The 27,993-nt window shown below is 38.4% G+C and overlaps 1 protein-coding gene and 1 long non-coding RNA gene across 2 annotated transcripts in view; one reads left to right on the top strand and one right to left on the bottom strand.

The window, feature by feature from the left end:
• Positions 1-2,387: 2,387 nt before the first annotated feature.
• LOC131053391 (probable LRR receptor-like serine/threonine-protein kinase At1g56130) overlaps positions 2,388-27,993 on the bottom strand; it is a 172,804-nt gene continuing 147,198 nt past the window's right edge. Inside the window, exon 14 of the mRNA XM_059214133.1 lies at positions 2,388-2,723. Within this exon, the coding sequence (XP_059070116.1) occupies positions 2,690-2,723 (34 nt within the window). The 3' untranslated portion in view covers positions 2,388-2,689. The remainder of the gene's footprint in view (positions 2,724-27,993) is intronic.
• Positions 4,554-27,993, top strand: part of LOC131859891 (uncharacterized) — a 110,490-nt gene continuing 87,050 nt past the window's right edge. Inside the window, exon 1 of the long non-coding RNA XR_009359472.1 lies at positions 4,554-5,582. This is a non-coding gene — a long non-coding RNA (uncharacterized LOC131859891). The remainder of the gene's footprint in view (positions 5,583-27,993) is intronic.

A 27,993-nucleotide genomic window follows, 5' to 3' on the forward strand; every position in this document is an offset into this window, starting at 1 on the left:
ACATTACATTGGAAGAGGGGGGAAAATTCACTAGATTCAACCTCGAAGGAAGAATATTGAATTCTGAATGAAATGAGAATGATAAGTTAATCCTCTCTTCTACTTGGAATGGAAGGAATTGATTGAATTGTGTATTAAGACTAAGTGCAAAAGTGACAAAGAACTGATTATAACTTGAGATCGAAGCATAAGTTGTGCACCTGGATCTGGCAATGATATGCCGAGATGAATCCGTCCTGTGAATTTGAGAAAAAGTTGCCCAGACCATGGCAAGAATGTACATAGTCCTCCGAAAAATCCACGAAACGAAAAGGGTCTTTCAAACTTTGCAAATGAAGTCCAAATCCGAAAGTATAGTTGCACACCTACAACCTACACATAGAAAATAGAGGAAAAGGGGTTGGGATTGGGGCTTTGCCTTCAGGTCAAACCCCAGTTTTGGAATTAACCAAGTAATGAAAGAAAGTACTTGCAAGTAAATGTAAATGAAAGATTGAAATGTAAATCACCTCAAGGGCGGTTGTGATACAAATGTTGATAGAATTGCTTGTATGAAGGTGAATGTTGAAATGGATCTCCTCTTCAATGGTTGAATCCTTGACTTGAATGCAACACCTAGCCTTGAAGGGAGACTTGAGATGCTCAATGCTTGAAAGGGATGCTTGAATGCTCTTGAAAGCTCGATTGCTTGAATGTGTAGCTTATCAAGACTTGTTGTTATCATCTTATGTTAATGGGAGGATGAATGCAACATTTACACTTGTCAATTAGGGTTATTGAAACTAATTTTCATCACAGGTCGACATCAGGGAGGTTTTCCCGCTCACAATGTAGCCACCAATGTAGGGTTTGGAAGGTACTGCCCCAAACTAGGGTACGGGCACCACACCCCTATCCTAGGGGGGATAGGGGCACCACACCCCTATCCTTCCCTTTTTGTAGGATAAAATACAGTTTAGGCAGTGCAGAGGGCAAGGGAGATGCAGTTTTCGGGGTTTGAGCAGTCTTCGATTAGGCTAGGGGATTCAATTTCACATGCGTGAGGACCCTAATGTGGTAAAAAATTGTGAGGGTCATGATTTTATGATAGTACAACTTCATGATCGAGGTGGCTCGTGAGAAGATCAAAGACTATTATTATTGTACCTGATTCATGTATTCATCCCATCATGGGACTCTTGGAGATTTGTATCTTGTGGATCCATTGTAAAGTATATGATGATCATATGTATATTCTTCAGCAATGTAATGAGAATCTTGTACCTATGTAAATGATCAATGTTGTAATTTGTCAGGCAATTATTGTTGGGTTTTTTGGATAATGTTCAACCATGAGTTACATCGTAATGGGGCCTTGAGGATAATTTCTAGTTGTTAATTAGGTATCACTTTTTATCTTGACAGATGTATCTCTTTTTTATATGTAATGTAATCCTTTATAAAAAAAATTATTCGCATTTTCATTGTTTTGTTGTTTAAGTTCTCTTGGCCTCCTAGTTGGGCATGACAATGTCACCATAACCATCCATTATTAAATGATGAATCCACATGACTACCAAATCTCCCATTGAACCATGTAACCAAGATCCCTAGGCATCATGCAAAACATCTACTGATTGAAGATCCTTCATGGCCCCAACATGATCAAATAAATGAACCAATAACTTCCTAGAGGAATAATCAAACCATAATCTCCAAATAAAGAAGGTACAACTAAACATCCTTTGTGAATAGAACCAAAGATGTCAAGCTCTCATTGCAATCTCAAAGTTCCCAAATCGTGAAACAAAGAAGGTTAAACATATTATGTACCTACATAAAGTACCCACTAGAAGTGATACCAATTTATACATGGCATCATGAACAACATCATTACCAAAAATTTACTAAAAGTGAACAGATCTTCTCATGAACCATAATGTACTACTAAGATTCAAATATTCAACTATATTAGGTACTCCCAATAAAATCCTTTTCTCATTGCAACAATAATCATACCAATGCAATACTAGTGACCAACAACAAGGCCTACCAAATGGAATCCTCATTAGACAATTTACAAGATCATCACATATGCAACATCTCAAAGAAGAAATACATAATCAATGCTCTTATCTCAAACAATTGAAAGATTTAACCCCTTTAGTATCATGCATAACAAAGATAGTTAGGCATAACATGTGGATTTCCAAGACCCAAACACTAGAATCGACGCTAGATCTAATTTTATAAACAAACCCATATAGGAGTAATCATATATAAATAAGAACCTTCCAAGAATCCATGCAAACCTATGATCGTCTCTATCTAGAACACCCTAAATCCAATCGTGTCACATATCTACATATCACATATTTTAGTTAACATGTAAATTCGACAAAGCCATCTCTCTAAATATAAAATCCATTTAAACATCTACATATTCACATTATACATTTCATTTGAACAATAGAAATATCACAGATCTATAAAACCCAACAACTAAAAATAAGAGATCACTACATCTTAAGAAAGGAAAGTTATCCAGGAGCTTAAATCATGTGAAACATATCAGCTACACAACTTAAAAAGAGATTAGTGCTTTTATCTTATGGTGATTTCATGTAAACATGGGCTAAAACCATGAACCCAACATAAGCACTCCATTCCATAGTCCAAACAATCGATGTATCTGAATGTGACCAAGATGTCAATACCCATCGACCAACATGGACACCTTCTCACTGCACATGACCATAAGATAAAGCAAAAAAACTAGCAAACAAGAGGATGCATACATAAATATTAAACAAGATTTTTAAGTTACCAAACCATAACCAACTCCATGAAGATCCATAAACATGAGCTTCAAATGCCCAACATAGATCACCTTGATAATATCCATTGTTTTCAATCCCACAAATCTACAAAATAAACTTAACTCATAGAACATTCATTCCATCTGCATTAGCCTTTCAACAACCTTTAATTCCTTCTAAATTATTTCCACAGGCTTTCTATGCGAAGAAACCAAAAATAGAGGATTGCCTAGAACACATAACCTCCATTTCTAATACTGAAAATGTAGGGAAATAAATAGGTTCACTACCAAATATTGTGAAGATCAATCTCTATGCAATAAAATGATCAAATGATGAGATACATAGATTGGAACTCATATGCAAATATGAAAATTAAGTAGCCATAATTGTGAAAAACACATGATTAGACCAAGTTCTTCTTTATGATGCAAAAAAATAGCCTATTAACCATGCTTAATAAACATATCTTATTTGAACTTATAAAAGAAATAAATAATTAATAACATCAGCATAAGATAGAAACAATAAGGCATAAATCAGCAGCATAACATTCACACATAACACAATATTTACATGTAGAAACCCTTGCAAGAAAAAACTCCACAAAGAAGAGAGGACAAGCTTGCATGACAATAATAAATGTGCTTACAATACAATCACTTTCATTCTCCTCTTTTCCTCCACCATAGTAGTACCTATGAACATGTGAACAACCTCCTTATGCTTCCCATCCATCCTTCGTTCCTATAGAAAAATCTACATTCAATTGTTCTACATGAAATCTACAAACAAAGGCTAAATTTATAAAATGGCAAGAGCTCCAAACCCACCAATAAACATTCCAAAAAAGGACTCTTTATTCCTCACAACAACAATCCTTGGAATGCCTCCATGGAACTAAAAAATACATTTGTTTATCTTCCAATATGTTTCCTCTAACATGGACACCTACACTAGCAAGATACACATTACATTAAACATAATAAAAGATCGGAAACCAAGAGACACCTATTGTCTCTTCCGTGCTCCCACTTGGAGAAGTCCATAGATCACTCTTTTTCCAATTTCTTAATTCATTAAATATCTTATTCTAGACATCCATAAGTGGGAAAAATAATATTAAATAATTGTGTTCACAACCCACTTAGACTGTTGCTACTGGAACCCATCACTCCTTATGAATGTATTACACATAATGGCAAAAATTAAATATTATAAATTATTTTTCCAATACATAATAAGTGCCTTAGGACACTTTCCAAGAATGTTGGAACCATGTCATAGGATTTACAAGATATATGACACCTTAATCCGAACATTATTGACATGCAAACTCCCTCTCAATGACATTACCAAAGGCCAAGAATTGATTTTAATTTGGAGCATATGATGCCTAAAGGTCTTATGCCTATTAATTCTTACATCTAAGATTTAGCCACTAAGAAGTGTCATATACACTTGAATGGCATCACCTAAAAACTAATCAGTGCACGAAGGTTTTCATAAATGATGGTTAAGATTCTAATATATAACATGTGCATGATCTTCAATATGCTTCTATGATAGAATTGGAGAGAACTTTTATGATCAAATACTTTCACATTCGTGAGGTGCCGATGATCTTCAACACACTTTTTTCTCTTTAGAAATGATATTCTTGTTAGAATATTCCATCATTCGTTCACCATCTAGATAGTTTGCTTGAATTATTATTATTTATTAGTATAATATAGGATATGGTTTTACATTTGGTTACACAGTTGAACCTGTAAGTTCTATTCTGAAGCACACGGTTCATGATATTTTTCCTATATATTTGTAAACTCTTTGTAAACTCTATGAGAGATTTCAGTGTGGAGAATATTATGATTTAATATCTCTGATATGGAATCAGAGCACACATCATTCTCGATGCCTAATCATTGGTGATAATGAGCTAAAATCGATTCAGTCCATGGTCTACGGTACTTCGGTGCTCATATTTCTTCCACAGATCTGCATAAGTTGTTTATAAAGGGTGGATGCGATCGAGCTCGATATCATTCCTTGGCTCCTTCGCTTTGGCATATTTTTCCAAAGGGATAGTGTTTTTGGCAATTTGATTTGGCATATTCTAGTTTTGCGTAGGCAATCTCTCATTAATCAGCTTATATTCATATATAAGAGATCTCGTGGCCCATGCAGGTCGAATTGTGAACCTTCAACGAACCTTCATGGGTGTTCATTTGTAAGGCGTGTTACATTGGTGCCTCTTCTATACACAGGTCACCCATATTTGCAATAGCCCGTATTCTTTACTCCCGTACTCTTTATTCATTGGCCTGTGTTAAGATTAGAGGCGTGAGATCAGTTGATTACGCGAACCTTGCTTGATTTTAGCGAGATTGATCTGTTTATCAACATCTAGCAGTTTCATATTTTGCTAGAGAATTTTGCAGAAGGGAAAATATTTTTCCAGAGACTTTTGCCTCTATCGCAGCGATTGAGTGGAGAATTTGGATATCTCATTACATGTGACAAGACCATATTTCTTGGCGAAACAGATTGAAAGCTTGCAGATCACATCAATCACAGCCTTCATTGCATCGATCTCTTGTGCTCATTAGCATTTATATCTCACCAGTTTCGCTTTTGTCTTGGAGGGCCGAGAACTCCCGAAAGCTTGTTGATCCCCTTACTATGCTCAAATGGACAGTAACAATACATTGCTGGCACCCATTCATTGATCGATTCTGACAACAACGATTTCAACCAGAGGCTTGGTTGGCAGCATAAGTACAAGTATGATCCATTTTACAAAGGTTTGGTGTTTGATAGATAGATCTGTAATATTTTGATTTTAGGAACAATTCATTTTGTCAAACATTACAATTCCTTGCTTAGGTCCATAACATTTATACCGAACATGCATTCATACCTTTTGTTCGTACTAGTTTCATTGTCTATCTTCATGCATAGGATTTGTATGTTAATAGACCAAATAGGAATCTACCAAGTATGACATTTCATTCATGAAAGTTAACAAACAAAAAAATAAAAAAATGTGTTATCTTATGTTTTGAAACAAGTTGTGCATCTCTCAGCTCTTTAAAGTGGGCATTATTTTTGTTAAATCCCTTTATGATCTTCAGTCATCTCTCAATATGAAGAGGCCATCTATTATGTTAGAAGATTTTTTTCAATAATGTTTTATTTTCATTACTATTGGAAGATCTTCACGCATACACTCATAGGACTGAACAATGATTATATCTTGAAGGTGATTTGGCTATAACTTAGATTTGTTCTTAAAGGAGTTATTTTTCCTCTATAGCCTCTTATTTGTAGTGACTTGCTCTCGGCTCTCAACACAATGGTTGGAAGTTCTCCAAAATTCCTTTTTCTAGACTCTCCTCCTACGCAAAAACAATTATTTCACATGGAAGACCAAAATAAAAACTCAACTTGAGTTTGAAGAAGTTTGGGATGTGGTCAGTGGAACCACATCACACCATAAAATAGATGTTGATGAGAAAAATAAATTTGATCAAGTCGACAAAAAGGTGAAATTGATCATTTTGTCCAGTGTATCTGATGATGTCCAACCCTTTATCCACGACTCGTCTATAGCCAAAAATGTGTGGGACAAGCTCAAGATAGTGTATGAGGCAAAGAATCAAAATTAGATCTTGAATTTGTAGAGTCAACCACACAACCTAAAGATGAAGAATGGAGAACGGTCAGAATCCTTTCTCAAAAGGATTGCAAAGTTGAGAGCTTCCTTACAAGCATTGGGAGAAAAGACTGAAGATGCAGTTTTGGTGCCTATTATTTTACGAGCACTATCGTCTAGATACAAGGTCTTTGTGACAACTTTGAATGTCACTGAGATGACCCCCTTATTTCAGAAGCTAGTAAATCTTCTCCAGAAAGAATAATATATCAGCATGAACCCAATCGGGATGATCATGACATGACTACCCGTCATAAAGGCAAGAAGCCCATTTAGTTGTTTAGTAAACCTTTCGAATCTGAAGATTCATCCAAGCCTCAGAATATATGTCCAATTTGTGATAGAGTTGGACATGATGTGAAGAATTGTTGGTACAACTCCTTCAACAAAGGTGCATCCAACAAACCACATCCAAAGAATCCCTTTCAAGGTGGCAAACTGCAATGGGAGTAGAAGAACAAACATAAGCAACAAAGCAATGTTGTTGAAGCAAACAATTCTCCAGATGAGGAATATGTGCTATCAACCCACACTTCAGAAGATGGTTCACAATCCACCTCTATATGGTATGTCAACTTAGGTGCTACAAAGCACGAGTGGACAAAAGGAGTGGTTTCACATGTTGAAACGTCATCATGGTACAATAACTCTTGGAGATGATACCACCCATGACATCAAAGGTATTGGTGACATCTCTTTGAATTTTGGAAACAATAGTTGTAGGATTACCAATGTCTTGTGCGTGCTAGGACTTACCAAAAATCTCCTTTCTGTTAATTAGTTTCTTGACCATAACTTTAGGATTGAGTTTGATAGCCATCAAGATAAAAAGATGTCTTATCAAAGATAAGTCTAAAAATGAAAAGATTGTTTCCAGTGCTACGAAGATTGGTAAAATGTTTAGGCTTGATACAACTGCTAATAATCAAGCCTTAGTGACTAAGGACATGATCTTGCTCTACTTTGGCATCATAGATATGGTCATTTAAGAGATAGTTACAAGGTAAAACTCAATCAAAAAAGCATGGTTAGAGGGCTTCCATCACTTGAGAATTTGAGTGTTGTTTGTTCTTGTTGTATTGCTGGAAAACAACATAGAGAACCCTTCTATCCCAGTAAGCATCGTGCAAGACAACCTTTGTAGTTGGTGCATACCAATTTGTGTGGTCATGTGCCACCTAGTCACAATAGAAATATGTACTTTCAACTTTTTATTGATGATCATACAAGGAAAATATGGGTATTTTTTTGCAACATAAAGATTAAGCTCTCTCCTATTTCAAAGATTTTTGTACTCAGGTGGAGAAAGATATGAAACATTGTATTCGTTCCCTTCACTCAAATCAAGGGGGGGAATACACCAACACAAAATTCTCTACATATCTAAAGGAACATGGAATTCGTTGTCAGTTAACTACAACATACACACCTCAACAAAATGGTATTGCAGAATAGAGAAATTGCATCATTGTGGAGATGGTTCGCAGTATGTTGAACTATTCTCATTTAGAGCATGCATATTGGGCTGAAGCTATTCACACAGCAGTTTATCTTTTGAATCATGCACCAACCAAAGCCATTGATGGCATCACTCTAGAAGAAGCATGGACAAGAGTAAATCCTTCTATCTCATATCTTTGTGTTTTTGGATGCACTTCCTATATGCATATTCCTAAACAAAAAAGGAAGAAGCTTGATGAAAAGTCAATGCAATGTATTCTTCTTGGATATCGTAATGAATCTTTGGCATATCGCCTTATGGATCCTAAGACAAAGAAGATATGCATTAGTAGAGATGTAATTTTTGATGAGGAGAGTGAGTCTCCTTCCACATCATCATTTACTTTAGATAGTGCTCCTATATTCAACATGGATGGAAAAAATGATGGGAATATTGATAGTCAACCAACACCCACAAATGTCACAAAACCTTTATTGAAGTGGTATACTAGTACCAATCGAGATGCAAAGCTAGATGGAGTCTCAAACACTTCCACTGCAGGTCCACGGACTCACAACATGGCTCACAATGAGGTAAACTTAGCTTTAATAACTTCAATTGTTAAAAATTTTGAGCCATCTAATGTTCAAGAAGCACTGGAATCAAAGCCTTGGAACAAGGCTATGGATGTAGAGTATCAATCTTTGATGAAAAACAATAGTTAGGAGCTTGTAGTTCTACCACCTAGTAAGAAAGCAATTGGATGTAAATGGATACTCAAAACTATGTATAAAGCAGATGGTAGTATATACAAACATAAGGCTAGACTTGTAGCCAAGGGCTATGCCTAGAAAGAAGAAAAATATTATGAGGAAACCTTCACTCCCACTGCAAAGATAAAAACAATTAGAATATTTTTTTCTTTAGCTACTCAATTTGGTTGGAAACTATATCAAATGGACGTAAAAAGTGCATTTCTTAATGGATACCTTAAAGAAGAGATCTATATGACTCAACCAGAGAGCTATGTTGCACCTGGTAAAGAAGAACAAGTGGGAAAACTAATCATCCCTATATGGTCTCAAACAAGCTCCTAGAGCTTTGTATATCAAAAATTGATGAGCATTTGCAAAAACATGGTTTCACTAGGCATCTACAAGATCCAAATCTCTACCTCTAAGATCAAGGGGGAAATATTGTAATCATTAATGTATATGTTGATGACTTGGTTATCACATGAAGCTCAAAAGAAATGGTTGAGACAACCAAACATAATCTCAAGAAGGCTTTTGTAATGTCCCCTTCTCCTTAGCACACGAACATTCACGAGGTTGGCCTATTATTTGACCCTCATAGGCCAAGGAGTTGATAAGGGGGTCATCTTGACAGCTACTTATGGCTTCACATTTTACTTCTACATGGTTTTATGGTGAGATAAGGGGATTGCACGTAAGATGTCTTAATTGTACTTTATAATATAATGTTATTTAATAATATCTGAAGTGAAATTAAATTAATAATGTGTAATAAAATAATAGTGTAATAAAATGTTATGAGAGGAGAATCTTCCAAAAGGAGACAAATCGGTTGGAGAAAGAGAATAAATAGAGAGGGTTGGTTCATTGTTAATCATCGCTTATTTGACATCTTCTCTTGTGTTTAGATTTGTGGATCCAAGGGCTTCTGCAAACTTGATCATTGGGAATGATACCTCCCTATGATTTGCATAATTGAGGTGGTGAGAGATCCTTTGAAGGGTTGCAACTAAGAGTGGAGGATAATTCAGTCCTTGATCATCATGCTTATTAAGTTTTCATGGCATCTTCAAGGGTAGATGAGTGTGGGGTGTTTTTTAGCTCATCAATATTTGACATATATGTGCATCAATTCTATTAAGGAGACTAGGCAATTAATCTAGGAGCATTACAAATGTGAAACAAGGTGGTTACAAGTGACATTTCAGACCTAAAGCAAGTTTGACTCAATTTCCCATGATTTGGCTTATATCCGCTTCCTTTGGCATCAAAATCAACATACGATTGAAGCACCCACCTATGAGGAGTGCAACAAAGATATTTATGGCTTGAAAGGAGTTCAAGGAGCTTAAAATAATTAATCATTGTCATCTTCATCTACAATAGGGGTGATTTGGGAAAATAATTCGATTTGGAAAAGAGAGGTATGCCAGGTCTGCAGTCAAATTCTCTTATCATTATATAGAGATGTTTTGTTTGCCAAATAAGCGTAATACAAGTATATGTCATCTCCATACAAACCTCTTTGTTGAGCCTTTTATGGTAATTAATGAGTAAACTGTTAATAAGGGGGTAGCGTATAATAGTCTTGAGATGTATAAAATACAAAAATAAAAACAGATGTTAATGATAGCCATTACAAGGGAATAAACAGTCGTAGATTCTTAGTAGATAGCAGAGTTTTCGAAGGCAGTTAAAAGTGTTTGCAGGTGTTGATCAACATTTTGAGAAAATCTTTTTAACATGCATTGGAAGTTCATGAGGTTGAGAGGCATGAGGACTAGTGGACTTCCAACTTACCCTTTGTTAGAATGCTTAGAGTTTGTATAGGCCTCGGAGAAATAAAAATGGACAAACAAATGCATTCAAAGGACAAGCCAAGTGACATTTACAGTCATGAAAGCTTATGACAATGAGTGTTGGTGTAATTATTTATTCTTATAGGATATAATTACACTTTACTTAAGTTGACTTAGGATAATGCATCTCATCGTAGTTTGGATATGAGACACTTAGGGAAGTGTGCACATAGGGGTGATGCTTGTAGGAGAAATTTCAACTTTTGTGGTCTTATCTTGCTGTTACATTCCACATTCGGTGGGTGATCCACCTCTTGTGGAATATTATATTATTTCTCCTACCTACTCCTACTTTTTCTTACCTACCCTTGTTTCTCATTGAGCCACATGTCATGATTGTGTGCTCACATATCCATTTGGCCTTGCCTATATAAGCAAACCCATATTCATTGTATTGGTTAATCTAGTTGACCACTTTTGCATATTGATGAGAATACAGTTTGTTCTTGTCAAACTATTGTCTCTCTTTTGTGTGCTTTTCATTGTGCCCTTGATCTTGGCAAAATCTCACAGTGAGAAATGAATTAAAAGAAGATGATGGTCAAAATGGGAAAGTCAAAAATCAATGTACAACAATCAGAATAGCCCAAGACATAGTAGACAACCCAAGCAAGAAAACAAGAAATGAGTAAGGTTATGAAAGTATATGTAGAGAAATATCTAAGGAGGGAAACGAGAGCAATTTTTCTTTGAGAAATAAGGAGAATTATGGTTGTCGTCAATGGAAATCCAATGGTAATATAGAGTTTTAGAAGTTGTTCATCATATAAGAAAGAGAAAATATTACTATGAAATACATGACCTTGAAAGAGATTGTTCCTGTTGGAATCCAAAAACACTAAGAGGGGGGAGTGAATCAGTCTTCTACCGTAATGTCTAATTTTACCCTTATTAAAACATGCATTCACCAACCGGTAAACCGGTACATATAAGATTGAAAGAAGTAAAGCAACCAATAAGCCAATCACACAGATAAATACCATAACACAAAATTATATGTGGAAAACCTCAAAGAGGAAAAACCACGGTGGGATTTGTGACCCACAATATCAATCCACTGGCCATATGAAAATATATTACAAAATATAGGGGCCTGCACTTGTAGGAAGGCTTACAACCTACAACACACTGATCAATCACAAAAGGAGCCTCACTGACTACATACAAATCCAGACTACAATCCGGAGAAATGATTGAACTACAAAGATAACATCTTTTATGCCTGAATACAGATCCGATTAAGCTCTGTCTGTTCCGGTCTGAAACCCTAAACCCTATACCGAAATAACCCTTTACAAAAATATCCTCACATACATAATCTCTCTCATATATTTCGCATCACCTTCATTATTTCCTTCCTTATAAATATTCTCATCCATATAATATCTTAAAATGATCTAACCAACTAACCTATATACCCTTTACAATTTATCATGCCTTATGTCGGCTTTACAAAGATAATTACAATATGAATATACATGTCGGATACATAACATAAATACATGAATATCAAAAACAATTGCCGATGCTGGATCCAAAAGATGTCGGCCTCCAATACCGATAACCTAATTCTAAACAATGTCGGTCTGCATTGCCGGTAACCAAAGAATTCCTTCCAACCTGCCGATGTCAGTGTAGTGTCTGTGATGTGCCTGCCAATACACAACTGAACTAAAATATGAAGCTGGAACAAGTTGCCATGTTGCCATCAATGACAACGTATTGAAACCAACCAATTGAGTGTCAATTGCCAACAATCTCCCCTTTTGGCATTGATGGCAACACTTGTGTGAAAAATGATCATAGTTTCTAACTGTCGATTCCTTCTTGAGCCTCCTCCCCTTGAGCTGAATATCCTGAATATTTTCCACCTATACTCCCCCTAATGTATACAAATCCCTCTTTTTCTTTTTCACATCAATATCTCTCTCCCTTTGACATCAATGCCATCAAAAATTCCAAAAAGAATACCAAAAACAGGGACGAAGAATGAAAAATACTGTATAATGAATATCCCAAAAATACCTTTCCCGAGCTGAATATATTTGAAAATTTCCGGATAGGCCTTCTCCAAAATCTCTAGATAAGTATCCCAGCCATATTTGAATGTGCCGGAAATAGATACAAGTCCATGTAGCATATGGGCAAATGACTCTTTCTCATTTAACTATGTCGGTGTGGGCTTACCAACCATATCTATACACTCCTTATGTACACTTAATGAATCCAACTAGGGACTCACCATTCCTCTAAGACTTCTAGCTCTCCTTATGATTTTGTCTTTTTCCCTCTCAAGAGCTAAAACTTGAGCTTCCAATACCAAAATCTAACCATCAATAGATGTAGTCAAAGAATGTGAACCATCAAAAGAATTGATAATACCGACAATTTTCTCCTGAGATTCCTTAATCCTCTTATCCAAATCTACTGTAAGTAAACCTGTGTTACAACATACTTTGTAAATATTGGTACACTGCCTCAAAGAATTATCTATCAATTTCAATTTATCATTGATTTCCTTCCTTTCAGACTCAATCATTTGATCAAATGTAGCTCTCTTTGTCTGTGTGAATCTCTCCAGTGCTTGCCGGTTTGATATCTGCTGCAAGGACTGAAAATCCTTTGAAATGTGTTTAGTGATTATCTTAAGCTTGCCGGATGGGTTCGCTTCATTCCCAAATTTACACTCCGAGACAAGTCTATGCAAAACAATGATAGACTGATCAATAACACCTTTATCCATAGATCCTTCCTTCCCCATTTTCTGTGCAACCATCATCATGAGTTCAGTAGAACTCATCTTGGTTATGTTTTTTTGTTCAACCTGTGAGGTGTCAATTGACAGCAATGATGGACTCACTATTGGTTGCCTGCCGGATTCCTCTTTCTTCTCCTCTGATGATTTAACCTTTATAGCTTCCTCACTTGCACCGGTGGCTTTGCCACTTGGTGCAGTTTGAATAACTGTCGGTTCCTCCCTAGGAGCTTTATCCTCATCCTATACAATCTGATCCGGAAGACTGTTGTCCTTAACATTAGTAACCCGATCATTTGAAACTTTCTTCTCTGGATGCTATCCAACCTGCGGTAAACCGGTGATTGCCCTATTGGCCTCCTTCGTAATCTTATATGGTCTATCCAACCAGATAAACTCTCCATGCACTCTTCTCAAAACATACCTAACAATTTCATCTTCAAATTCCAGAATATCCAGAATGCCGGTAAACCCTAGATCAACAATATGTTGGTATTCAAGTTTACTTTCTAGAGTCTCCCACTAACTCATTCATGTACACGCTCTTGATATCAATCATTCCCAAATCCTCAATATGACAGTGAATGTAGGCTCTTATATCCTCAACATACACGACTCCTTTCGGAACACAGGAAAAAGCTTCAACCAAATCATCCAGGGTAGCAACATGCGGATATCGCTTGAAAATCGGCCCGGGACGATCCTTGACCTCAACAATAGTCAGATTTGCAACAAACATAGGTACAGATGATGATCCTACTTCCATGATTGAAGATAAATACCTATGAATCATTGTTGGTGAAAGACCCTAAAGAACTCTCCCAATTGCTGGTGAAATCGTTCAAGATGATATCGATCACATTGATTCGCCTTAGATTTCCTCTGAATCGCTCTGAATTGCTCTGAATGAAAAGTGATCAGAAATGAAGTGAATTCGACCTTTGCACCCCATGCACCACCTCCCCCTTCACCACACACAATGGTAGTTGGCCAGGCAAAGATTTAGGGTGAAGGGATCAAAAACATAGGGTACAACCCGAGGAAGCGGGGGAGCGAATTAGAGAATAGGCATAGTGTCATCAATTTGGAGGATGAGAGCTTCCAATCCGAGAATAGGAGGATGATGGATACGGAGTCGCCACCAAGGAAGGATCCACTTGGGAGTTTTCACATTTCACAGCCAGATTCACAAGACCCAGTGGGATCCACTCGGCGGTTCATGGAGTTGCAGGGCTTTACAGAGGTAGCACGAGGCATCGCCGGCCTGGCCTTACGTGTAGATGCAGGAGCCCTACCATAAGTGGAGAAATGTTTGGCATTTATGAACTTTGGATGTCAAGAGAAGCTCACACATCAGTTCGTCCAACATGGCTGGCTAGCAGCCGAGACTCTTGAGATGGTGGCAACTTGGCGGGGCACACACATCATGCACGACCAGGGGGCACTTGGCCCCACCTTGAAGAGCATGGAGAGCTCCTATAGGGAGCTATATTTTCAGATGCAGCAGGCCTAGGCCAAGCAACAAGCTAATAAGGAAGAGGGTGTTTGACTACAGAAGGAGCTGGATAAACATATAGAACTTGCTGCTGTGGAAAAGTAGATTAAAATTGAGCTAGAGGAGGCAGTTGCACTCCAGAAGACCTATCTAGCCGAAGTGTGTTCAGATGTGTTGGTTGAAAATTTTGTACACTTGGGGAAATATACAAAATTGTGGTTTCAACCACAGCGTGTGAGTAAAACTCTCTTAATTAAGGGAAGGCTCCCCCTATCTATATCTAATCTAAAACTAAACAGGATGAGACAACAGTCTTTCTTCTTTCTTCAAGAAAGCCAATATCCTTATCTCTTCACAGAAAAGTGATAGCAAGTTAACTTAAAACAACAATGACAACTTTTTAAAATAGGATGAGAGAAAGAAAATAAAGTTTCCTGAAAGCTCAAAGACTTCCATCACTTCCTTCGAGACGAGACAACAATATTAAGCTCAAAGGCTTGAATATGTGAAATCCTATCTACCTCGTTTCTATGTTAATGAAATCAAGAACAAATTATAACAACACAAAGTCTGAAATATCTTATTCTCTTTTACACAAAACAGTAAGAACTAGTATGAGCTCAAAGACTCACAACTATTTCTTATCACAAAATCTATTTCTAATCCCTCTCAAGAACAAGTGTAAGCACAAAGTCTTACAGCTCTTCCCAAAAGAATATTTACTCTAATTGATATTAACCTTCAATACTTCCAGCACAAAGACTGCAAATCAAATTCGATTAAGCTCTCTAAGAAACACTTGCAAGAAAGATAATATGGAAAACAAACTCAAAAATGTAGCACAACGACTCAAAACTTGAACAATCTTCTTCTATTCCTTTCAATTCTTCAATTTACACATAAAAGCTCAAAGACTTCTTTGCTGCAAATTTGGCACAGTTTTTGCTTGCTTTCAAAAAGATTAAAACTACAATAGACCCCCTCAAGTATTTATAGGAGAGGAGGCTTTAGAAAAAGGTGGGAGGATCCTAACTAACTTGAGAAATTCCTTCAACCACCAAGACTTATTCAGTAACTAACTATGACTTATTAAAAGTTACAAGTCCTATTCTAAATTGACTTGTAAGTCGTCTATTTGTAATTACAAAAGTGCAAGTAATGACTTAACTTGCAATTTACAAAATGTTTTTACAAGTAAACATGTCAAAAGAGAAACTACAACTAAGAGATTGCAATTTTGAAAATGCAACTAAGTGTTGAAAAACACTTAGGTTGCAGCATGTGTAGACATGAATCCTTCGGACTTCTTGATGATCATTTGCAGCTCATCAGGATTCGGTTCATGGGTATTCTATGTCACGATCATGGTCTTCACAATAACATCACTACATCGAAGAATTGTGGCATTATTCTTCTCAAAGGAAGACTGAATTTCCTATAAGAATACTTGGTATGTCACCAAGGCTTGAATAGATGCATCTAAAAATGGTTCACTCTTCCACTCATGATGCATCTTCAACTGTAGATCTAAGAGAATCCTTTCTTCTGATAATAACTCCCCATTATCATCCATGACATTACAAGAAGCTTTCTCACAATGAGAAACAATATCCTGAAATACTTCGACTCGCAGTCTCATGGCATCATCAATGTCTTCAACAAGGGCTTTGTTCTCCAAGAGCTCTTGGTATTCTAGATACACAACCCTTGAAGGAATATCCTGATATTCTAGAAGAACACTAAACTTTTGTTGACGAATCTTGAGCCATGTTGCTAAGCTATCTTCCACCTTTTCCAAGTTTTGTTTGAAAGTGTCAGAAACATGGTTCAATTGTTCCCCAGTGGTCTTCAATTTGACCATCATTTGAAAAACCTCCTTCAAGACCTATGCACATAAATCATGAAGCTGGTCTACCCAAGATTCCAATGCTTGCACCTTTTGAGCAACTCTCTCAACTCCAGAAATTGATTCTCGTGGACCGGAAGAACTTGAAGGATTGCTCCCTTCACTAGCGGATTTTGTGATCGTTTGAACAGCTGCAACTAGTTGTCTATTCTCCTCTTCCAGCTTGTCTTTCTTTACTAGAAGCTCATCATATCGCTGTACTAGTGAAGCTACGGACTACTGGGCATCATGCTTGACCACTTCATTCGTTTTCTTACCCAATTCTACCCTTGTGACCTTGTAATCGGCAACTTGCATCTCCTCATGCAGCTTGTCTACAAGAGGCTCAACAATTTCAGCCACCTTCATCTTATTGTTGTCAACCGTTACCCTTGAGACCATCTTGGCTCTTTTAGCAACCTTGGGCCTAGATTGCTTTAGTTGCTGATAATCAAAGACATCATGAGAAATTTCCTGCTTCTTTCTCTTGCGAGTGAAAGAACTGTAGGTAGAGCCATTAGCTTTCCTTCGGTAGCAGTTGAAAGCAGAGGAGAAGCAATTTTTGTTTAAACAACCGTGGTTATCCTAGGGGAAGTATCTGTCTAGATGGCAATCATGGCTTGCTCGGTAACGAAAGGGCATGAAGATTGTCTCATAAACTCCTCAAAGTCGGAAGTAGAGGTATCAATCTCTGACAAATGAATACATGCAGGAGTATCCTCAAAGATTTCCAGCAAACACTCTTGTTGATGATCAAGAGATGGCTCAATTGCTGAAATGGGAATGACATTTTGAGAACACTCATCCACTACTATGTCAGGAGGAGATAGAGGTAACTGCATGGGGATTGAGTAAGGAACCTCATGAGGTGACTCCGAGGCTAATGACTTAGGAGCATCATCTGACTGTTGTTCTTCCTCTAGATCTTCAGGATCAATCACATGAATGTGAAGCTGAGATTTTTCATTCCCACAAACTATCGTCTCCAGAGGAGGAAGTACCATCGCCCGACTAACCCGCAACTTGATTCTTGTGCTCGAAGATGATGCACCCACCTTGTTATCTATCTGAATTTCAGACTTACGTCCGAGAGGTCCTGTAGAATCATCTTCTCTTCCAGCCTTGATCTTGATGAGTCTAACACCATTACCTTTGAGCCAAGTATTGGTGTTAGCTAGGATAGGCTGAAATCTCTCAAGAATGGAAGTACATTCTTTGTGTGACCACTAAATTAAAGGAAGTGGGGCTTCATCAACTCTTCGTGAAAAATATTCTAGATCAAGCACATTCCTATCATCAATCATTCCTTGCGAAATGTCCACCAAGTTCAAATCAATAATATGCTCAAGGGTGAGCCTACAATAATCCATCTTATGAACCTCCTTTTGTGCAAGAAGATACACCGAAATATCCTCTATGCGATGCACATGTATGGAGGACTTTTTTATTTTCTTCTTCATACCTCGGTAGTCAAAATCTGCTCTTGACTTAAACCTTTTGAGTTTTATCTCTTGCATTTCGATCTCCATAGCTTTAGCTTTGGTGGATGTAATGAGGGAGTACCGACCAATGTTCAATGGGCTAGTTATAGAAATCCCCATCCCAAACTTATGCCTGACAGATTGATGTGCATGAACAGCCATGATCTGTCTTCCCAACTCCATAAGAATAATCTTATCAGTTGAGTATCTAGGAAGCATGTACGACTGCTTGCTGTAACATCCAACTCCCATGTAAATGAAAGTCGGGAATTGAAGGAACAAGAAGCCATATTCATTCACTCTTTCCCATGCCTCATCTGACACTCTTCTATTCTTTAGTGTCTTGTCGAACTGACACATAAAATAACCAAGGAATGCATCCTGAACACTCCTGAAATGTAATATGTCGGGTCTCAAAGGCAGCTGATCATACTACTCTCTCATAGGTACAAGCGAGTGATCACCCTTGGTAGAAAGACCAAGGAAATGCCTAAGTCATGTTGCTAAATACACCAAGTATAAGTTCATATAGAATGTCATGGTAGTAGGGAATGCCGCAAGTTGTTCACACAAAGCGTCACTGATAATTTCTCCCCATGAGATGTGATGGGACTGCCTTGTAAACATAATAAACTGATACATCCCAAGTTCAAAAACATTAGAATTCTCTAGACCCAACATCTTGCTGAGGAGAGTAATGATGTCTCCAATTTCCCACTTGAAGTCACAACTGTATAACTTAGCCCATCTTGTGAAAGTGGCACGTGGCTCATGGATCCACCTGCTAATGTGGTGTTTGCAATCCTTTGCCCTCTTGACATAATAATCAACTGCGCTTTGGAAATCTCCATATACATAGGTGCTGACGGTATTCTAAAAACTTTTTCATTAGTATCTGCATCAAGATGGATTATTGCCTCCCCATCATCATTTTTGATAGTTCTTCTCTTTTTATCAAAATGGTAAGCACAAGCAAGAAAAAACTCGGGTTATAGGGCAGCCACTAGAAAAAAAGAAGCATGGTGAATGTGGTTGTCCAACAATCACCACATATTACTATCCTACGGATCCTCTACCTGTTGTGACCTAATCACACATCACCCCATCCCTGATAGGGACCACCCTAGCTTTTGGCCCCTTTCGGTCGTTTGGTCTTGGTTTTTTGTGTGTTTTGGTGGCAATCTTGTCAATCTCTCTACTTTGCGGATGTTCGAGGGTCAGTTAGAGTTGATCTGCTTCTCTGTCGAGCGAGTTCTATGAAGTCTAGGGCATGTTTTGTCCCTTTTTAGGGTTTCTGCCTTCTGTCCTAGATTTTAGGGGTTTTTGTTAGGGTTTTGGGAAAACTGAACATACAACTGGAATCAGGACCCTTCAAGGAACCTCCCAGTAAAATTTAAGCCCAAACGGAGCAACTTTCTATTTTTAGAAAGTCCCTATTTTTTAGGGATTTTTCTGAGTCCTGGAATGTCATCATTTTGCCAAAAATCAAACTTACTATTTTTAGTAAGTTTCTATTTATAGTAAGTCATTCATGCACCCTGTCTAGGGGTCTAACGTTGACACTTTGAAGGTTTCTATTTTTGGAAATTTGGTACCAGCAGGGTCAGTTAGACAAGGCAACAAGGATCAGACGTTTGCAGACATTTCTAATTCCAGAAAATTAGACAACAAACAGAGAAAGCCAGAAATTGATCGAGTGCTGGAAGCCTATGCCTAAAATGGAAAACTCAAAAATTCACCAAGGCTCAGGGAGTCATTCCAAAATTGCAAAGGGGTCAAATTGTCCTAGGTCTGGAAAATCGAACTACAAATTTCATGAATCCTCAACCCAGGTGAAAATCTGCTCAAATGTGGACTTGGGCGCCAAAATGGAAGAAGCAGGGATGGATGGACACATTTCATGAATCCTTGGCCCATGAGAAAATCCGTCTAGATGTGGACTTGGGCGCCAAAATGGAGGAGGCAAGGATAAGTGGAAAAATTTCATGAATCCTTGGCCCATGAGAAAATCCGCCCAGATGTGGACTTGGGTGCCAAAATGGAGGAGGCAAGGATAAGTGGAAAAATTTCATGAATCCTTGGCCCATGAGAAAATCCATCCAGATGTGGACTTGGGCGCCAAAATGGAGGAGGCAAGGATAAGTGGAAAAATTTCATGAATCCTTGGCCCATGAGAAAATCCACCCAAATGTGGACTTGGGCGCCAAAATGGAGGAGGCAAGGATAAGTGGAAAAATTTCATGAATCCTTGGCCCATGAGAAAATCCGCCCAGATGTGGACTTGGGCGCCAAAATGGAGGAGGCAAGGATAAGTGGAAAAATTTCATGAATCCTTGGCCCATGAGAAAATCCACCCAAATGTGGACTTGGGCGCCAAAATGGAGAAGGCAAGGATGGATGGACAAATGAAAAAATCCTTGGCCAAGTATGATTTGCGCCCAGACATGAGGGAAGGCGTCAAAGTGGCATGCCCAAGGAGAGAAGGACAATTCCATGAATCCTTCGCCCAGTGAAAATTCCACCTAGGGGAGTGATTGGGTGCCAAAATGGGCATTCCATGGAAGGTGTAAAAAGTGAAAAATTCCAAGGGACAGTAAATTCAACGCCCCAGCTAAAAATTTGAAATTTTGCCTAAGGCATGGAAGCCAAGGGGTCAAGGAGGAATCAAAAAGCAAAATTCCCCTCAGGCAAATGTTAATCGATAAGAGATCAATGACCCCTATCCCTCGAGGGGAGGCCCACCGCCCATTCCTCCCCTCCCCTTACACGGGGGGGGGGGGGGGGGCATGTAAGGCCTCTGTATGAATCATTTGCCCTTCGCCCAGAGAAGGGCACGATCTGACCGCATACGAGATTTTTTGTTTACCATTCAAAGAAACGAGATGGTCAACCCGATAGCTCCGGTCACCTCCTCCTGTCCCTATGATAGAGTTAATTTTTGAATTTGCTATTTTTAGACAAAGAATCTCGACGGAGTGTGGAAAATTTTATAGATTCAGAATCAGGGTGAAATTCTCCATCCAATGAACCTGACTCCTAAATTTTAGGAGGATCCCTAAAAATAGGGATGTTGAAAAGAGACATGGAAATTTCTTCAAAAGCAGGAGACGACAACTTAGAATGGAATCAAGCAAATCCTGAGAGAATCCTTCGAATTCCCTCCAAAATTGGAAAGAATGAAAATCAACGAGTTGGCAAAGAGAATCTTCCAAGTATGACACATGACTTGGAGCATTTAAGGAAAGTTCTAAATTGGAACTCATTCGCATGGGAAGTTGCCTTTGCATGGCGTAGTGATTGGGGAAAGGATGACGCATCATGAATGCAGTTGCTAATTTAATGCCTCTTAAGAATTTTATATAAGTTTGGAAAGGCATTTCATTTCTCACGTGCAAGATTCAAGAAAGAAGAATTGGAGAAGTGAAGAATAGTCATACTTAGTCTCTGTTTTCATCATTTCCAAGGTGCTTCCAGGATGGCGGAATCAAGCAAGGCAGCTACTGTCTCCAGGCAGGCATTGATCAAGGCAGAAATGAAAAGTTTTCTTCCTCATTCTCGGTTGAATTCAAGATGGGCTGAAATCAACGACACTAACCTAGGCACATTCAACTTGGCTACATTCAAGATCCGAATGTTCGGAACAGCAGAGCACAATCCATCCCCGACAACTGTCAGAATTGTGAAAAGTGGAATAGTTGTGGCAGCTGGTTTTCCTCCGGCTATTCAATGCCCAAACCTAGTCTTGGAATGTGCAACACATTATAATCTGGAGCGAAAAACAATCTCAACGCCAGATGGCAAGTTGCTGGCAACATTGACTCCGGAGTCAATCTCAAATCAGTGCACCTGGCAGGACCTGCTTCATTATATTCCATGACATACAGGACCAGCAACAGAGCTCAGGCAGCATATGAAGCAGGTCCTACTAGGTGCACTGATTTGATCAATAAGCAGTGGTTGTTGAAGCCTAGAGTGCACGTTTCCAAGATGCCCAAAACTCTCACAATCTTCGAGTTCAAGCAGGAGTATGTAGACCTGATAAAAATGCTAAGCAGAGTAATGGGATGCCCACATTCTGTGAACTTTGAGGCCTAGATGTTCTTCTACATAGGCGAGATCATGAATTCAAATACGCTGATCAATTGGGCCAGATTGATTAGTCACTACTTGCATGAACAATTGAAGAACCTAAAAGAGAAAAGATCCCAGTCCTTTTTTATGAGCTCCTACCTGTTCTATATGCTTGCGCGAAGAAAAGGATTCGATGGGCTGCCAACAAGAGGAATCATGGGTTGCGGACCAGCTCAGTTGAAAGTACATGAGTGTTATCCCCAGCTACATCTCCACAATGTTAATTCTTACAAGTTGGCGAATGACACCTTCACCATGTACTTGACACGGCTTATGCAAAATAAGTTGCACGTAAGGATGTCACCGCAAACAAGTGCCTTGGTCCAGAGGTATGGAGCGGCATTCTTGCAATTTCCTAAATTCACCTACATCAGGACGCAAGGATTCTCCTTCTAGTCATACAAGTTGTCCAGATATCCAACAGACAAGCTTGTATTGCTTGAGCTCATGAGGCAATTAACAGCCTATGATCGGCTGCAAAAGAAGAAAAAGAAGCAATCAATTGAATTTCCAGTTGTCTTGGGTGACTTCATGGAAATATACCCAGGCTTGGAAGTCGCTGAAAGTGCAGTAGGGGAATTGGCGTTCTATCGCCTGCCATTTTATACATCCAAGACCCAATATGATCCTTACAGCCAAATTAGGAAGGTTGCCGACGTCAAATTCATACACAAGTTTCACTTAGAGGATTACTGGGCAAGTGCCGAGGATGACCTTGAGGTCCGAAAGAGAATGCATTCCAGATTGCCCATCGACACTATCAGGATAAGTGAAATTTATCAGGTGCCAAATTAGGTGAAGGAAGATGCAAATTTGATACAACCTGAATTTGAGAAAGTAAAGGATCAGCCTATCCAGTTGCCAGATTGGTCAGAGCCCGAGATGGATGATTTGAATATCTTAGCTAGACCAGTGCTGAAATTTACTAAGCACTGGATTGACAGGCAGATAAGAAAGTTGGTGGAAGAAAATGTCCATCTAACATACCAGCTAATGGGAAGTTTGGATTCCCACAATGAGGCAACTAAAAGCTCTTCACAGGTTCAGGCAGGAAGGGAAGCCCGAATGGATAAAGGGAAAAATGCCCCAATGAGACCAAGGACAACAAAGAAGAAGGATATCCAGCAAGAAATCACACAAGAGGTTCAACAGGAAGCCCAACAAGAACCTACACAAAAGAGAGCAAGAACAGAAAGGGAGCATTCACCAGTTAGTTCCTCGAGCGTGCAGGAAGTAGAGATGTTTCAACATTCCACAGGTCCACTTCCAGGGAGCGTTCCAGCACCCGATATACTCAGCAGCAATGCTTCACAAGGACACCGTCGACTGAGAAGTCAGAAGCAAGAAAGTCCCCCGCCCCAGGAAGAAGCTCGCCAAGATAGCTTTGTGGAGGCTATCCTTGGTGAAATGGAGGAAGAATCTCAGGAACAGGAGCATGTAGAGGATCATAGCCACTCCATCCTCGCTCCAGACTGGTTGATAGGCAGGCTGGGGAATGAAGCAGAAGGAGAAACCAATCCTGCTCAGGAGTTAGAAGAATTATTGAAGAGGATGGATCGGCCAACAAAAAGAAAGGCTCCTCGGAAATTCTCCAAGGTTGTCAGGGAAGAATCTGGATCCCGGACCTTGCACATTGCTGAGCCTGCACTGGATAAAGATAGAAGCGAAATTAAGCAGGAGGATTACGTCATCAGACAGATTGATCTTGGCCATGCTTCCACAGGTCAAGTAATGGGAGACTTTGAAGAATCTTCCTTGGCCATGAGGGAGAAATTTTGAAATCTAAGGCGAAATGTAAGCAGCTAAGGGAAGAAAATAGAATCTTATAAGAATACGTCAGGAGTTTCAAAAGACCCCTCAGGGAGGCAAGTCCTTCATTCACTCCTTCCTCCCTTCCCAAAGAAGTGGTTGATGATGTAGAACTTATTAGAGCGATGGCGCAAAATTCCTGGGAATGGGTAGAGGACGTTTGTGCTGAGGCAGGAAAATTCATTGAGGATCTAGCTCAGCTTCATTCAAAGTTCGTGGCCCTCCTAAACAGATTGGAGACAACAGAAGGATTATGGGAGGATGTACATATTTACCAAGACTTGACCATTCCGTGACTCAGGGCTCTAACGAAGACTCCGAGGCAAACGCTAGTGGATGGGAAAGTGATCCAAGAAAATGAAGCTTGTGACTTTCCCCAATGGTTCTACGCCATTTTCTCAAGAAAGACCTTTGGAAAATTCAGCGTTGACTCTATCACCTTGAAGGAGTCTATCAAAGGGGTACAAGAAGATATCCTTAGTGCAATGGAAGCATTATTTGCAAAGAAACTCAATGACGAAGGAATAACGGTGAACTCCCTGAAATCTCAGTTGCATGATTTCTGCTTTGTAGGTTCATTCCCTAAGGAACATTTTGCAAATGTTTCTTCATTCTCCGGTATAATGAAGAAGACGCAGGAAGTCATAGAAGAGTGGGAAAGCTTCTTTTCCAAGAACGAGGAAGAAATTGCCTTGATGGAATTTAACATTGAAAATGTGCCAAGTATCTCCATCGGAGAACTGGAGGTTGTCGTCTGCAAATTCATTGCATACGCCATAAATGAACGGGATAATGGTCATCCATTTTTAGATGAAAGTCTTTTGGCTGAATAGTAGTGGCGCACTTATTGCTGAAGGAATTTTGACTAGGCGTGGGTCCAGTCAATGCATGTCACCATCAGATAAGGAATCTTCTTGCATGTCGCCTTCTCATCATGGTTTTATGACAGATTCTCCATGCATGTCGCCATCACTTGGAGAATGATGGGCATTTATGAAGGTGTCAGTTATATTCTGAGCATAATCAACATCATGGGGCACATTTAATGTGCTAGTGGGCGCTATTTTAGGCTCTCTGAGTTAATTGTATATGGGCATAATGAGTTATTAATTGTCGATTCCCACCTTGTTGCACCTTGAGTGGGAATCCTCTAGGGTTAACCCTAATTAGGGTTTGCATGGCCTGAGGCCTATATAAAGGGGTGACCCCCCTCATTTGTAAAGGGGAGAGAGATTATTTTGTCTGAGATTGTTGCATCAAGGTTGTGAAGTAGTCAACTTAATGCATTGTTCGAATTTTGATGGTGTTTTCTTGTTCTACTTTGGCAATCTGCATGGTCTTGCTCTCTTCGATTAGATTAGATTTGTTTATGTGTTGTTAGAAAAACTGGATTTGATAGGAGAACTCATTGTCGAATTTGAGCTCATACTTTTGGTGTGCAACTGATTGTTGTACATCGTGCAAAGTTAGCCTGAGCCTGTTGATGTGTATGTATTTAACTTTGGTCATCAGTAGAGATTTTTCGATCCGATGGTCTGTATTGATGATCTGAAAATCCTCCACACACCCTTCGAAGATTGCACCGCCTTCGTGTATTTGTGCTTTGCTGGCGAAACGAAGAGTGTTTTGCTTCTGCATAGGTGATCCCGTCTCCTGTTCTTAGGATTAAATTATCCTTAGCCTAGTTTTTCTCTACCCTAATCCTATTTACTTTTTGTATAATTCAAAAAACCAAAAGATCCAAAACCAGAACTTTCATTACAAATCATCCATACAGAAATCTTTGAGCTTGCATAAGTCTTCTCCAATTGAACACGCGTAAGGCCCCTTGGGTTATCAGCAAACCCATCAAACATCTGAGTCATGTCCATGCACTAAAGGAACCTTGGGATTATCTGTTTGAACTTTAAGCAATCCTAGCATACGGATTAATCTTGATCAAGAGAGGATAAAGTGACCATTGGTGACTTTATTCTGTGTTAGACGCTGTCATAAAAAACACATCAACACTACCCTTTTAATGAAATCTGACATGTCAACATGCCCTGTTTCTGTATCCTTGATATGATCCATAGGAGAGGAAACTTGTGAAGGGGAGACCTCATTCTGGTACTTATCAAATTCGTATTTCATCTTCTTTGGAACGGAAGATGATGGCAAATCTGACATTGAAGAACAACATGGTATGCTACGATGAAGACTTGAAAGTGTCAAAGCAACATCAAGATCAACTACAACTATCATCTTCTCTTCTTCAAATGGGAAAAATTCTAACCCTTGCACTTCACAACTTTGTGAGAGGAAGCTGGGAAATAAATAGGGATGCTTAAAACTTGGCTTTTGACCAATTTTGGATCTTGGGGAACGTTTTACAAATGTACAAGTGAGGAAGAACAAATGTGCAATCGGACTTTTGAAACCCGAATGCAGGTATACTTGTAAAAAGGAAAATGAAGTAGAGGGTGAAAAATGAGATTTTGACATGTAGGAAATGGCGAGAATGGTATGTATGAATGATACCAATGAGTATGAATGAAAACGGAAAGATTTTGGGAAGATCATCTTTATGAAAATGGGAAGAACTTTCAACTTGTAATCAGGTTTTAAAAACCCGATTTTGAAAGCACGAGTATTTTCCAACTTTGAAACTTGGAATTTCAACAAAGGATGGTTAAGATTTTTCAACCAAAAGGGTAGATCAACTATTTTCATCTCACGTGCAATCAGTTTTTTAAATCCCAAATGCAACTAAAGAGGGAAAATGGAGAAAGACAATGCAATTCACAAATTGTTTTGCAAACTTGGAACAAAGAGGAAAATCTCTCACAAAACCGATTTTAGGTAAGAGCAAAACAAAACTAACATATATACAAATTGACCAAGGAACTAAAACCAACAAAAACAAGAAATGAAAACAAGAACAAGGGAAGAAAGCTTACCTTGATCAACAAAACGACCTCCCAAGAACAAGAAGCAATCCTTGAAAGAAGAGAAGGAATCTCTTAAATAGACAACAAACTAAACTCCAAACCCTAGCCACGTTTTTACAAAAAAATGCCATATGGAGCAAAACGCCGTCCAAATGCATGAAGAATCGGTCAAATAATGCATTCAATCTCCATGCCTAGATGCAAGAAGCCAAAACGACTTACGGGAACCAAGATTCGTGGCACTTCAAGAAGAAAATCGTGGCATTTCATGAAACACATGTTTTCTATTTGAATGCTTTTGAAGCAGCAAAAGAACTTTGAAATGGCACAAAAAGAGTTTGAAGATGCTATCATGTCCCCTCCTTGATCGTTATATATATATCCTAAATGAAGTAATTATTACTATTAACAACAAATGATTATTAGAAATTTATTTATTAAATATTATTATATATTAATATTTATTACACACTCAAATACAGTCTGATAATTAATATATATATATATATATATAATTAGACCATTACAATATACTTGGTATTATATATACCTGGAGTAATATACATATACAACAAGCTGCGTGATGAGTAATATACATATACAACAAGCTAGCAACTCGCCATCCATTGTATTCATGTATTCATACATAGAATAAATATACTAAGTCATAGAATTTATACGTATTGCGTGATGGAATATTAGACGTGTCTTACATTAAGGGTTTGAAGCACTGAATAAGCAATGAAACAAAGACTTAAGCATCTAACAATCGATTAAGTTATGTTAATCAAGGTTAATAGCCTACCCTCCATACACAATCGATAAAGACTAATATATATATCGATTAGTCTAAGAAGATATCCAGTATGGTGGGATATTCAACAATCATATAACAGTAGTTATGAAATGAACAATACAGATTTCAATTAAATATCAACT

Source organism: Cryptomeria japonica, chromosome 11 (assembly GCF_030272615.1).
Source record: "Cryptomeria japonica chromosome 11, Sugi_1.0, whole genome shotgun sequence".
NCBI lineage: Eukaryota > Viridiplantae > Streptophyta > Pinopsida > Cupressales > Cupressaceae > Cryptomeria > Cryptomeria japonica.